A 14,678-nucleotide genomic window follows, 5' to 3' on the forward strand; every position below is an offset into this window, starting at 1 on the left:
TGAGACCAACAGTGTGTCTGGACTCCAGCTTCCAGCCTGCACCCTTTACCTCTCACAGCTTGTACACTGGCCCCAAGATGCCAGAATTAAAGATGGGCCGCTTTCTAAAATTAATAATCATAATACTTTATACATTCAAATTTCATCAGTCACGTTTTTAGTTAAAACAAGTATTCTCAAATATGGAATGAGAATTTCAAACAACATTTCTTTTACTGTGGTAACACTTCATGGGTGGCGAAAATCTCTTTATAAGTCCATAGTAAACACATTATAAAGACTTAATTCTGTATTTAATCAGAATTAATATACCAGACAAAATATATTTTGTCCAAAACAGCAAATTATTACTGCTAGAGCTCAGTTGCTACTAAGCCAATAAGGCTAACAGTATAAGATTAGTAATAATTTTTGTAAAATTAAATAAAATATTACTCACAAAAGAGGATGGCACAGTGGTGCTGTGGTTAGCATACCTTCCTTGCAGCGCTGGGTGGAGTTTGTATGTTTTTTCTGTGTTTGTGTGGGTTTCCTCCTTCCAGTTGCTCTGGGAAAACTCACCTGGTGTAAGCATGTGCCTGTTTGTGTCTGCGTGAGCCCTGCATTGGACTGGCCTCCCATCCAGGGTGTACCCTGCCTTGAGCCTGTTGTTTTCCACGATAGGGCCTGGCTCCCCCATGTCCTTGAGTTGGAAGAAGTTGCTAGAAAATGGATGGATTACTTACAAAAAGACACAGCCCGAGACTTATACATTCCATTTTCAGCTGTTTAGATACTGACATTTTTAGTTTAGGATCTGAAACTAGATAAATGTCATGTGGTACTTCAAAGGAGACAAATATCCAGGACAGTCTACTTCATTACAGAAGACAGCCTCTGCCCCCGAAATCCTCCACTTCACTAAACACATCACAAAAGAAGCGGAAGGAAGCTATAGGTAAGAGTTCTGGTGACTCGTATGGTAAATGACCCTAAGTGCTTTATAATAGGCCCGTATTTTGGACTGAGAGCTGTTTGGTAAGGGAAGACGTTGAGTGATACAGCAACATGTTAAAATAAATACCTCGCTGCACAGCAAAAGGTAAATGTGAGCTTCATCATCCACAGAGGGCGAAATCTGGGAGCCAGAGAGATCTCCAACACAATGGGACAGGCAGGTTGTTTTGAGTGCGGAGGATATTCTATACCTGCTGCAGGTGTTAATGTGGGGCTCAGTGATCTGCATTGATTCACATACCTGTCATACCGCAGAGCTGTTCCCTCTGAAGGGCGAGGCAGGGGGGCGGGGTCTCTGCGCATTTCCCACTGAGCTCTCCTGTTCCACAGCGGTTGCCTGGGCAACGGGAACTTTGGGGCCCAATTTGCCAGGTGCTCCAGACAGACCTTGGAGTCTTCTCAATTGGTGAAGCTGAGCTCAAGATTTGAGTTGACTCTCGTGTTAAGACTATGAACACTGTGTAACACAGTATATAACTTCAGTAGAGTAACAACTAATCCTTAGAGGTCTTCAGTTTGAGCATGTAGGGTTTGAATAAAATATAAAGTTAAAAAAAATGTGCATTTCATATAATGAGACACCTCAGGAAGGGTCTTTATATTTTTGCATGGCCATGAAAGTGTTGTTGTTTCTCTTATAGATGTGTCGTGGGTCTACTCGAGTGCTTTTGGAGAGAAATAGTGAGTGTGCTGGATTCAATCACTTACTGAACTGTAACAGAGATGTCAACCTAATACTCCCTATGATTGGCAGGCTTAGTGAGACAGGGGACTTCAGCGCTGGGGCTCTGCTGTCAGGGAGGAAGAGAATGGAGATCTTGTCTCAGGGACCACAGTTTCATACCACACCTGACATCTCGCATCAGTCCAGTAAAGACCAGGCAGAAAACTGGGAGCTCCTGAAACAAAACATTGTTTCCAAGAAAAAAAAAATAGAAAGAGAAGGCAGAGAAAACAATGTGCTCCAACTCTTGGTATGAATAGTGTTTTTATCACTCGTATATGTGAGAAAATCCTTTATTAATAGTGTTGCTACCAAATATAGACTTCAGTTTATTAGTAGAATCTCAGTTATCTCCTTTCTTGCACACCCTCCTATCTAAACCGGTGCGATTCTGCAGCAGCCCACAGTGCTCTCTTTACAGGGCTGAGACTGGGGCCAGGTTTGTGGAGCTCCCAGCAAGCAGGTCTTTGGCTTGTTAATCCAGGGAGGAGGAACCAGGGGCCCCAGGTCTGCCTGATGTTCAGCTCCTGCTCCTTCCGGTACCCTCTCCTTTTCTGTCCTCTGCAGGGGGTGAGGCTTGTTGGCGTGAAGCGTCAAGGCGTGAATCAGGCATGCCTTTCTCTGTGTGACACATCTGTTTGTATTAACCAACACATTCTCTGTTCCCAAAAGTCTGCAGCAAGTCAAGAGAGGATTTTACTCGGTGAAAGGGAGTAGTGGGTGTAAGCAACACATTACCAGGCCAACGTGGGCAACAGGAAGACTGTGAAAATCTACCTTGCACAAGGAGACTACAGATACACACACCTTCCTCTGACATCCAGCCTTTCTGGTTAGATGGCAAGCCAGGAGTTAGAAATGAAAGGGGGACTGGCTTGCAGGCGTCTCAGCTCACAACCCCTGATCATGGCCGTGCTCAGTCGATTCTGATTTCCATTCGGGAAATCCACATTCATGTCAGCAATGCTTGGAATACAGAACTCAGTCAGTTCTTGGAACCAGAACCTTTCCTCTTGCCTCATTCCGCACCTATCGCCCAGGCAGACTTGCCCCCCCAGAGCAGAGCCATGTTCCTCTGCACAAGCTGTACGGTAGCTGCCTCATGCAGTGTAGGTGATGCTATTGTGTGCTGGGTGGCATTCTGACACTTGCAATCTCTTGACAGTTCCAAAAGGAAAGGAGAGCTCCAACATTTCTTAACAAGCTTTTCACATCCTCTCATAATAATTCATACTCAGGACTTAATTGACTAGTGTTGCAGAGTTAATAATTATAGCTGTTGCAGTATTTTTAATGTCTTCAAGAAAGCACCATACGTTTAGAAAAGAAAACTGTGCATTTCTAGCAGAGGCATATTGCTTCCATGGGGCGGAACAAAAAGGAACAGTGAGGCGATGGGTTGTGAGCTAGTGGCTAATCTTCTCCTACATGTTCACTGAGGTGCTCCTTTCCCGTTCTAAAACAATGGAGCCATTTCTCCGGGATGCAGGGCACCGCGCGTGCCAGGAGGCGCTGGGACAGAGGCCTGGGGAGCAGCGGGCAGCCCTGGGAGACGGGGACAGAGCGTGCGACACACAGGCCCCCAGTCAGGTGTCTGCCCACAGGGCCGCCTAACGAGGCCCACGTCTACCAGAACTTGACAACGCTAAATAAACAAATAATCAGCGCTGCCCCCCCCTCTCTGGGAATCCGATCTCACCTGCAGCCGCGGAAGGGAGAGGGGGAGCAGGGAGGGAGAAGTGCCGGGCCCTGGGGGCCTGCTTGCTGCGCCACACACTGCTGCTGTTAATGCGCCTGTCAGCTGCAACACACACCCGCAGCAGCCTGTCTTGGAAAGTGGAGGCGCTATCTGACACAAGTGAGTTTCCTTTTTCACTCCAATTACTGAGAAACCAAGGGGGAAGGAACAAATTAGTCAGGTACCTCAAGGTAGATATTTTTAGCTAGACCAAGCCAGCATCTGAAACTAAGGATGCAGTACCTCTCTGTACTTCAGGGCTGAAACGCCACATCTCCTATTAAATACAGAGTGGAAAAATGGAGTACTGCTGCTCTGAAGAAGGTGAACGCACTATTCCTACAGTGGCTTTAATACTTATCCTGACACATACGGAAACCACTGGCGCCGAGGTCAAAGTTAACATTCATTAAAGTATTTTTAATCACAACCTGAGCCCGTCTCAGTGACGCTGACAGATGGGACTACAGGAAGTTACTCTCCAGGTTAATTCGAGCTAGCTGACTGTAGTTCCAGTATGTCTACTGCCACTCTGATCTGCTCAGGGAAACTGGAAATATACATAATGATGGTTGATGAAATAAAGCCAAGTGCCTTTGAAGCCAAATGAAAATGAAATGTGCTAATTTTGTTGTTTTTGTATAAAATGATATTTTTATCAGGGTTTTTTTTCCAAAAAAGTTTAATTTGGAATCTTTGACATAGTAAGCAAGAAACTAAGGAGGTCTGTAGTATTCAGAAGAGAACCAAATCTTCAGTCAGTAGAAAACAAGATCTGTACTTACTGAAGGGGCTCTGGTAATTATTAGCATTATTATTGGACTGAGGTCTTAAGCTGTGGTTAAACACCACATACCTTTGTAGTTTCTACAGATACTGTGTATTAATAGTGACATATTCACTATTCATACGTTGGTCTCTAACATATGCTGCTCACAAGAGTATGAAACGTGAACAAATTGCCAAGTGGCATACATATCTGCAAATTTGAATTGTAGCACGGAAACAAAAAAATGTTTGTGGATACATTGCAAAATACTGAAGAAAAGCACAAAACGTTATTCACGGTAGAAATTTATTCATTACATTCCTAACCATTAAGACAACAATTGTGAGGTAATAACAGACATTAGTCTTTTCTGAAAAAATGCCCTAGAGAGACAGCAAAGTGGTTTTCACCTTATTAAGTCAGAAATAAAAAACATAAAACAATTCCAGCAGACCTCTGCTCCTAATGGCTCCCAGTTATTTTATGGCTCATTGTGTTAGAAACTATCATCCTTAAAGGAAGGAGCACAGGCTTAAAAATCAGAAGATCAGACTAACATTCTCATTAAAGGCTACCTGACAGATATTTAGTCATTCAGATTTAAACAAAAACACTGAAGGGTTTTCCTGTATTGTTAATTAAATACAAATTTATCTCTAAAGTGTTATGGCTACTTCTTACCCTACGGTTGAGTTCACAAGGTCTGCAGCTGATCCCAGGCCCTCTCGCCCAGCTGGTCCACAAGCACCAGAGCACACACCGGTGTGATTTCATTGACTGAAATGCCCTGCTACAGCTCCTGCACTGCCCAAAAGAGCCAGTGTACAGGGCCAAGCGCTTCATCGCAGAGGTAAGTGGGGTTTTAGTTGTCACAATTTACAACTCTGGAAGACACTTTAGAGAGTAGTGAAATGCTTGTAAGACCTGTATATGCAAATTGCAGTAAGTACAAAACCCCCAAAAAATGGCACTTTCTCCAACATTCAGAGCCGGGCAGGGCAAAGTGCGACTGCTGGTGACACTTTGGGCTCTAAAGAGAAGCTGTCAACAGCAGGAGGGGCTCCCAATGCTTGCAGGGTGTGGGCCAGCAGCAGCGCTGAGCTTGTGTGGATGCCGTCATGGTCCGAGGGACACACTGTTACTGCACACGTCCCCCCTGCCTGCAGCCCCCCCCACAGCAGGACCTGCAGCCACTTGTTGTGCTGGCTGGCTGCCAAACAGCCGCACAAACACAGCAGGCCTCAGACCTCTCACTGCACTGATAAGAGCACAAACACCCACGGATATGCTTCCTCCTCAAAAATCCATCAGCCATGAAACCGGAAATTATTATTCATTATTTCAGCCCCATTATCCCAGCTGATTTTTACTGAAACTATAAGACAGATAACTGAAGTAGTACAGGAGCTGTACGGACTCCTTTCCTTACAGAGCCTAACACCTGGAACCTTCTCAGTTCACCATGGTACATTTTCACAATAGTCGTACAGATATCCCATGACCCCAGCAGGCGCAGACAGGGCGAGAAGCAGCAGGCTGAGGGGAAACGCATCCGAACCACCTGTGTCGCTTCCACAACCAATGTATAGCAGGAGCAACACTGTCCCTGACCACAGAAGCACTTGCGCAGGCCTCTCGCACAAACATGTGTAGAAGGAGTCTCAGCTCCACGTGAGACTGATTAAACCGTCAAAGAGTCCTGCTCTGAAATCTATTATTGCTGCGTCGTTAATGAAATCCCCCCGACGATGACAGAACGGTGTGCTTCTGGGGGCCCTGGGTGCTGGCGGAGGCAATGGTGAACATGTCCACTGGGGACTGAGCCCAGGGGAACACACCATGAGGACGACTCCTCAGCAGAGAGTGTCTGTGCCACAACATTCAGCCCATAAGAAAACAACGTTGTATAAAACAACAGGTGACTATATAAAGTGCACTGGCTGATATTAGCAAGTTTGAAGTAGATATTTTGGGCACCTGTGATGAATGCCTCTGGAAGAGACTAGTAGCATTTAGCCATAAAAACACAGGCCTGTTGTGGCAAAGACTCTACTAGAAGGAGTGAAGACTTACTGTTGTGCTTGGTTTTTTAATACAAATAACATTTTATGTGACACTTTCTGCCAATCCAACTCATCTGAAGTGACAGAATCATGACTGGGCTGTGCAAATCTATTCAGGTTTGCATAGACGTGTGTGTCTAGCTTAGTGTGAGTGAGAGAGAGAAAGCAAAGCTGACAGAAAGGCAGGGAGTGAAGCTGCAGGCCATTCTGGAGAGCTGCCATTTTGACTACGATTCTCAAAGCTGCGTGGACAGTTGGCAGTCCTTGCAAGAGTTTCTATTCAGGCCCTAGAAAACCACCTAACTCCAACCCACGTGGTCTCTTCCTTAACCTGTCTAGGATTTCAGATTCACATGCATTACTGGACACATGATTAAAGATTCGGCACTGACACAGGCTTACTTACAATCTTTTGACAGCGCCACTGTGTGGCCAGGCCAGCGGTGCACAGCTGTGGTCTTCAATGCTAAGGAATGGCCAAAGGCATCTTGAGTCAGTGGTTTCCTGGAGTTCTCTCTTGGAAACAAACACATAAGAGTATTCCTAGACACAGCGCTGTGGCGCAGTGCTCAGAAGCGCACAATGCGCAACGACTTCTTGAACCTTGCTGAAAATGGTGAAGTATGCAGGCGTGCCATTCAGAGCATGGCTACAGAATGGACGTCAGGAGCCTTTGATCCAAAAACCTGAGCTATGCACCTGTAAACCTGATTATATCAGCAAAAAACGATGAAGTGTGTCAGCCCCAAGGGAGCTGCAAGTTTTGGAACACCAACATAAGATGTTCTGACTGCATGGGTGTATTCTCTTCGCGAGAGGCTGTGTATGTGAGAGAGAGAGCAAAGCATACAGAAAGGCAGGGAGTGGTGCTGCAGGCCCGTACGAGGAGTTTTGTGCCTTGTGTGTGTGGACAGAGAATGAGCTGCATTGCGGCTGGCAGTCTGCGAAAGTGTTTCTACTTAGTGATAACCCTGTGTGCGGTAGGGACCCTGAAGTGTCCCCTCCAGGCTAGTTTCGGCGCTGTTCCCTCATGGTGCACGATTCCCCAGAGCGTCCCCCGCCAGCCCGACCCCAGCCAGCTGCCCTTCCTCACAGACCCTTGTTGTAGGTCACCACCTCGCAGTCGGTCGCCATGGCAATCTCTGGCTCCAGCTTGGACACCTCGACCTGAGGGGGAAGAGAGAGGATTGGTGAGCACAGGTGATGCGTCAAAATCCCGCCAGAGAGCCCAGAGAGACGCCGCAGATATGCCTGCAGTTGGCTCTGTCTGGACGTCTTCTCTGCATTGAGACTTGGCTTCCCTGATTTCCCTGCAAGCCCAAAGTACATTAAATCATTAATTGTTCACACCAGATGCACAGTGAGTCAGACACTGACAGCCAGAGATGAAAACATATTAATAGCTGACAGAATGTGAAATCATAGGGCTCATTTTTACTGAGCTTGCCTTCAGCTGATCACTTAAACAAATCCGACTGGCCTTCTGAAGCACACATTTTACATTAAAAGAGAATTCCTAGCTTGAGGTCTGAGGACTGGACAGGTGGGGGTGAAATGGTTGTGCAGGTGTCACCACAACATTATCCACTAGTCTCTCACCCTGGATAGCTGCTTAACAACGGCCTCCCTTCCGGCAATGAGGTGTAGAAATATCACAAGCCTTTATAAAAGAAAAACTGCTTATGCGCAAGAAAGAGTCTTCTAAAAGAGTCTAATCTAAATAAATACACCATCAAGAGAGGGAAAGAAGACAATCAGGAAGCAGGCTTTAGCACTGCTTTAGTACTTTAGGATGGTCCCCAATTTTGATAATGTACTGGCGGTGGCACAAGAACACAATGCACGTGGTAAATTACATGACTATACTTCCTGTCCACAGACAACACCTCAACAGGGAGAGTAGACACCTTATTACAGGTGGCCATCCAGATCAATGGGAAAGAAAGCAGAGGATTCATGAACATGTTCTGTGTGGCTCTCTAATTCCTGTTCAGGCTAACTGACTATTCCAGCAAAAGTAACTTCTCTAATGATCAGTCAGGTCGGGCAGATTGGCTAAGCCTTTTGTGGTGAAGAAATGCATTGCAGATTTTTTGATTGTGAATTATTATTATTATTTTGGTAACAGTATATGTCAATTCTAATGAACTGGTAAGTCCTCATGTACATGTTTGGTAAAATACATTTTAAAAATGGCACAAGAAGAGCCAGGCATATTTCTAGGCCTAAAGGAATTTTCTTCAGGTAGTCTTGGACCTGACTGAAGTATTCGACATCCTGAAAGGCCCGGACAAATTTCAGACTCAGGCTGAGGCAAGAGACATAAGAGCTGTTATTCTTCTTTTCTAACGGAAGAGAATAAATAAAAATCACTTAAAAAAATAATTAAAAAGTGAGCGTAAAAAATGGAGTACGAAAAACAAAATAAACAATAGAGTTGGTGAGCTGTGCAGCCTGCCTGTTTCTATCCTAATGAAGTGAGGTGCTGGGGGACAGCAGTGGAAGACAGGATGAGGAACAAGTTGTCAGTGCCATCTGCAGCTCCGAACAAGGAATCGGGACATCCTGGATCTCCACGGGACGCCACAGCCCACAGCCCACAGCCCACAGCCCGACGGCCTCCTGGAGTCTCTGAAACACAGGCGATGCCAGGACAGGCCTGGGAGGTCTCCGAGAAAACGTGGAAATACTGCAAGACGAGAGGCTGTCCTTGCTGAGTTGGCACACAAGCACTGCCCCCGAGGTCCCGGGGCAAGAGCAGTGTTGCAGGAGGTGCCCCTGGGCAGCTGAGATGCTCAGGGAACCTCTGTCCATTGCCAGGGCTTGGTGATCTTGGGGTACTCTAAAGAGTGGTGGCACAGGAACCTGTCCCTGGTTTGTTATATCAGTGAAAGGGGATAAAGTGCTGGCTAAGAATCGCCTGATTGACCTGACTCGCGGTAGCTGTTGAGCCTCATTTTGCCCTCAGTTCTCCTTCATTCCCAGTACAGCAAATCGCTTGTGTTGATGGTCTTTGTAACCTACAAGAGAGCCGAGGATTTATTTTCCTGACAAGGCCTGTCCACAGAGAGCTCAGTGTTTACACAAGATGTTATTAAACAGTGGACAGTGAGTCCGAAAGAATAGTTAAAATGGTGTGTCGCTGTTTCACTACCCGTCTCTCTTCACAACAGAGACCCATCAACACCCAGCTCTTCAGGGATGGAGTGCTACAGGTCTTAGAGCTCCCAAAGACTCTGGAAAGACCATCATTTCAACCAGATAAGACACGGACCATAAGCAATCAAAATGTTCAGGAGCAAGGAAGTCCAGAAAATTCAAGAGGGCCCTGAGGAGTGGAGCTGGACGCCAGTCCAGGCTGTGGAGGTCGGTCACAGGAGCACACAGGGAGCGAGCTCACTTATTCATCACTAGCTCTCTATGCAGGGAAGGGGGCTGCAGTTCTCAAGCTCCCGAAGAGCTCAGAGCTTCAGATAATCAGCAGGGCAGTGGCAGTATTAAAAGGAACTAAAAGCACTGCAGGATCAAAAATACAGGGTGCACAAGCAAAGCCAACAAACCATGTTGTACAAACAGTTGCTTAACAGAGAGAAAGATTTTTGAAACTCTCTAACCTCATATGCCAGACCAGAAGTTCAGTAATCTGTCAATACCTTGTCAAAGTGAAATGCCCCTTTCTGAAAGAAAATGCATGGTTTGAGTGGACCCAGATGTGTGTGGGTACTGGGCAGGCACTAAAAACACTTTCCTTCCCAGCCACTGACATTGTACCTATATAAAATCATCGCAACACTGTCTGAAAGCACCCATAATTCCCAGTATGTTCATCAAATCCTGAGAATTTTGAAAAAAAAACATTAGAAAGTCACTTCAAAAAACTGCTTCAGTTTGAACCATCTCCATAATGTACAAAAGCCTGAACCCAGCAGGCCCTGATAAAAAAACAGAAATATTTAAATATAAAAAGCAATCTCTTTATGAAATATGAAATTTCAACCTCTCTCTTGGTCTTCCACACTCCTTTCTTCCTCGTTCTAATCAAATTTGACTTAACATTCCCAGATCTCTTATCTAAAGAGTTGTTTTTTTATTTCTAATTATTACAAAAAATTTGGTCTACTGTTGAGCTTGATTTTTTGGAATACTACTTGTAATATTTTTAAACAGAAGCAGATGGCGTCGAATTTAGCAGTGGAATCTTAACAAGAGTCCAGTGGAGTGTGAATTGGGAGGGGTGGGAGGGTGATCATGCAATACTTTTGGGACTCTTGTCTGGAACCCTCTTAAAAGTGCGAGGGGACTGGAAGTGAAAACAGCACCTCCGAGCTGGTGCATGCTGGGAAACTGTGTGTTGAGTGATTTTGAGTGGCACATATGTTGGTTTTTTTCACCATATGGCTGCCTGAGCTATTTACAGTCATAATTAAATCCTAAACATCTTTAAACCACTCTAAAATGTTCAGTGGCTCTAATCAGCATTTCCAGCAGCACTGTAACGGAATGAAATTCGAAAGAAAAAAGCCCATTTGTTAAAGAAGAAAATGGGAGACAGAAAGTGGTTGTTAAATGTGTGAAGAGCTCAGCATTACTCGAGGCATATCCCCAAACATTAGGGCTTTGTGGCTCTGCTCACTGCTGAGTTTTAGTCATTTTCCACATTTATTAACCAGCAGCTAATTAATACTAAAATATAAAGCAGAAATATAGAAAAAAGTCAGCCAAATACATTTCACACCTTTTTAAATAAATTGTTACTGCTGTAATTGCATGTGCAGTACAACAAAGTAAACAAGCAAACATGCCACTTCCTACCAAGAACAACATTAGAGAGCAAAATCCCTTCGCTCTACACAGAAGACAAGCTGTACTCTACCACACCTGTTCAAAGTATAGACATAGTCACTCTTAAACCACACTGAACAGGTAAATTATCACACAGGATCATCTTCAAACCATAGCAGAACAGGTAAATTATCACACAAGATCACCTTCAAACCATAGCAGAACAGGTAAATTATCACACAAGATCATCTACAAACCATAGCAGAACAGGTAAATTATCACACAAGATCATCTACAAACCATAGCAGAACAGGTAAATTATCACACAAGATCATCCTCAAACCACAGCAGAACAGGTAAATTACCACACAGGATCAACCTCAAACCACAGCATAACAGGTAAATTATCACACAGGATCATCTTCAAACCATAGCAGAACAGGTAAATTATCACACAAGATCATCTACAAACCATAGCAGAACAGGTAAATTACCACACAAGATCATCCTCAAACCACAGCAGAACAGGTAAATTATCACACAGAAGCAGTCTATAACAAAATTAATAAATTCTTGCAACAGTTCAATTGGATTGCTTTTCACATTAAAATCTGCAACACACATGATAAAAGCAAATGCAATCCAAAGTGGCAATGTAACATGGGCCACAGCTTAGCCTGCTGAAGTTAAATTTGAAACCCTTGTGATCTGTACTTCAGAGGAAGTTAAAGTCAGCCTGCATGGAAGGTCAATGACAAATCAATTGATGCCTGACTCCTAATAAAGCTACAGGCCTTGCTTTTCCAATCATGTCTAACAAGACACTGTTCTGTTCTTCCACAGTGAAGCCGAACATGTTGGCACACGACTCGATGCTGTGAACAGCCTCTTAATGTCATGTAACATCTTCAATCAATCTGCAATTGAAATCAGCTGCTTCTCGTTAATTTGACTGTTACCAACTTGAAGACATCTGGGCTATTATCTATCACAATGGCATTTAGTTTGACAGTGTGGAGTCTGTCTCTCCTTAACACAGAAACCTTAAAATTACTAAAAAATACAGATAACAGAATCTCTTGAGTGATTCTCTTTGGTATTCCTCGGGCACTCCCATAAGACAGCTAATCTTCAGCTGACAGTTTGCACTTTTCCAGAGGAAAGATGTGCTCATGGAAGTAAATGGCTGTGGATCTTTCCCGAGGCTTTTGGTGTTAAGCAGTTAAGGCAGTAAGCCCGGCTCTAGATACGATTGTGGCCTGCAGTCTTTCCAAGATGGGACCCACGCAGATGCACAGGGCCACAGGTTAGAGTGAGGACACGGGCAGTGCACTGGAGTGTGGACACCAAAAAGGTAAACTACAAGGCGAGTGTGTGCCATACTGCTGTATGGTATGGACCTACCCAGTCTCGAACGACACTTGGTTATGTCTCGTCCTTGCGAACCTCTCAGACTATCACCTGGCTACTCCTGCTGTTCTCCCCAATGTGCCCTCACACTTCAGACACCTGTGCCTGACAGGCAGACCTCTTCTCTTGCTTTCCAAAAAAGGTCTGCAAAGAGCCTGTTAGCAAGAATGGCACAGCCCTTTCATTTAACAACTAAACAACTACCTCAGGGAGCTGAGCGCTAAGGATGCTCAGACCTTTTTTAAGGTCAACATCTCCAAATCAGGTAGATCTTTACAATGCATCGTGGGCATTTTTCCCTGCTTACCTGCGCTTTTGATTTTGCCTGATCTGGGTCAGACTGTCCCAGTCCCAGTCCCAGTCCCAGTGCAGGGGTCACAAGTGGAACCAGGGCCCGGTTACCTTCAGACTGACCATCAGTGAAAATCCCTTCCTAAAGGCTGTGACACAGGGCAGGAATAGCAGAGCATGCCTCCAGCACACAGCTGTTACACAGCAGGGCTCAGGAACGCTTAGTGTCATTGCTGCTGCAGTATGACGACTTTTCCCACTATTATCAGTAAAACAATCACTGCTCAAGTTTGTTACTACTGCCTTCAGTGCGCTTGTGCTTACAACAACTAGTAAGAGTAATGAAGAGTCCCTTCCCTGTTGTGTGAGTTGTAAAGTAGTGTCCCTTCCCTGTTACAGTCTTTTTCCTTCACATTTATTTGCTGTATTCGGGGCTCAATGCAAAGTGGCCAGCCGTATGACCGCCAAGCTAGAGATAGTGCTACACTGTGCTGCGCTGTTTGCCATCTAATTAATAATGCATGAACAGCTTTTTTCTACTTTTTGCATTAGGATTTTTTTTAAAAAAATACTTATTGCATCACTTTAGTTCAATGAATAAAAATACTGTCCTGTCCAAAGCAGTCATCTAAAAACCTCCCATTCAAAAACATTGCACAGTTTAGTGTTTCAGGTTTCCTTGAGTAAAAATAATTGAGTCTATTATACCTTAGACAACTTTCCAATTAGGATGTGCTGTGCCCACAAGCAGGGTTCTCTTGTGCACAAGTCCACTGGGACAGCTCAGTGTGCTTTTAGTTTGACAGTGACAAACAAAGTCTTTTGGTTGTATATCCAAAGAACCAAGAGAAAGAACAGTCAGTTGTGGCTGAGTGCAATCATATTTCTAATGAAGCGCTCGGTTCAGCTGGTACCTTTCCAAGTTCTGCAAAGCAAGGCTGTGCTTGGGCTTGAGCAATAGATGTAACTGCCAAGTACTATTTGCAACACTTGCTTATCTTTAACCATTTAATCTTTGTTTTTAATGTTTGCTATAATAAACAAAGCCTACTCTGCTTTCCATTCCTTTACTAGAAGTGATGGCTGAGAACCTAGGGATTTCCTCAATGCTGATTCCTGGAACAATACACTATTTCCAACTGGCTAAGCAGGATTACTGTGACTGACAGCTTGCAGACCCCTTACAGTTGTGACTTTTTTGTGACTGCTGATCAAAAAGAACTTAAACAAAGGATTCTCATGCTCTCAGTGTAAAATATTAAGGTGCAATCTGTGTTACCATTAACTTGGAAATGTGCAACAGGATTGGGGTGCTAATTCAAAGGGGATCCGTTATAAACTACATGGAGTAGATCTGGTAGCCTGGGAGGACAGCAGGGCTCCTCAGAGATCAGAGCTGAGCCTCCATCTTCATGCTCAGTGCTGTCCTGAGAACATGGTGCTGAACCCCACTGACAGCTCCCCCTCTTCACCATTGGAGAAGCGGATCAAATGCTATTAAACCAAATTGATGAGACTCATTTGGAAATGATACCAGTTCTCAATGCACTGGAATGAAGCGGTAACGGCATTGACTGTTCCCTCTTTCAGTCATCCCTGATCCTGTGACTCAGGTTTACGCATGGATACTGCATCTGACTTTGTTTTCTTTTGTTTGCCATGGACCAGCAGGACACGCAATACAGAGAACGGTAACAGCAAAGAGCAAACATTTCACTAGCTCAGTTTATGAACAAGAAATCATATTAATGATTACTGTACTTTGCAAATTCAAGCACGTGTGAGAAAATGAGCAATTATTTCTGTCTCATGTGCTGTGATTAGACTGCATGCAAGCTGTAGAGATGTCTACACAACAACTGGAGTTATTTACATTGTGGTTGGGGGAGGGCTGTACTATGTACG

The 14,678-nt window shown here is 44.5% G+C and overlaps 1 protein-coding gene across 1 annotated transcript in view; it reads right to left on the reverse strand.

Moving 5' to 3' along the window:
- Positions 1-4,519: 4,519 nt before the first annotated feature.
- Positions 4,520-14,678, reverse strand: part of sfxn5a (sideroflexin 5a) — a 41,125-nt gene continuing 30,966 nt past the window's right edge. The window contains exon 14 of the mRNA XM_088919115.1: positions 4,520-7,457. Coding sequence (XP_088775241.1) covers positions 7,380-7,457 — 78 coding nt within the window. The 3' untranslated portion in view covers positions 4,520-7,379. The remainder of the gene's footprint in view (positions 7,458-14,678) is intronic.

Source organism: Atractosteus spatula, chromosome 1, assembly GCF_055471065.1.
Source record: "Atractosteus spatula isolate fAtrSpa1 chromosome 1, fAtrSpa1.hap1, whole genome shotgun sequence".
Classification (NCBI taxonomy): domain Eukaryota; kingdom Metazoa; phylum Chordata; class Actinopteri; order Semionotiformes; family Lepisosteidae; genus Atractosteus; species Atractosteus spatula.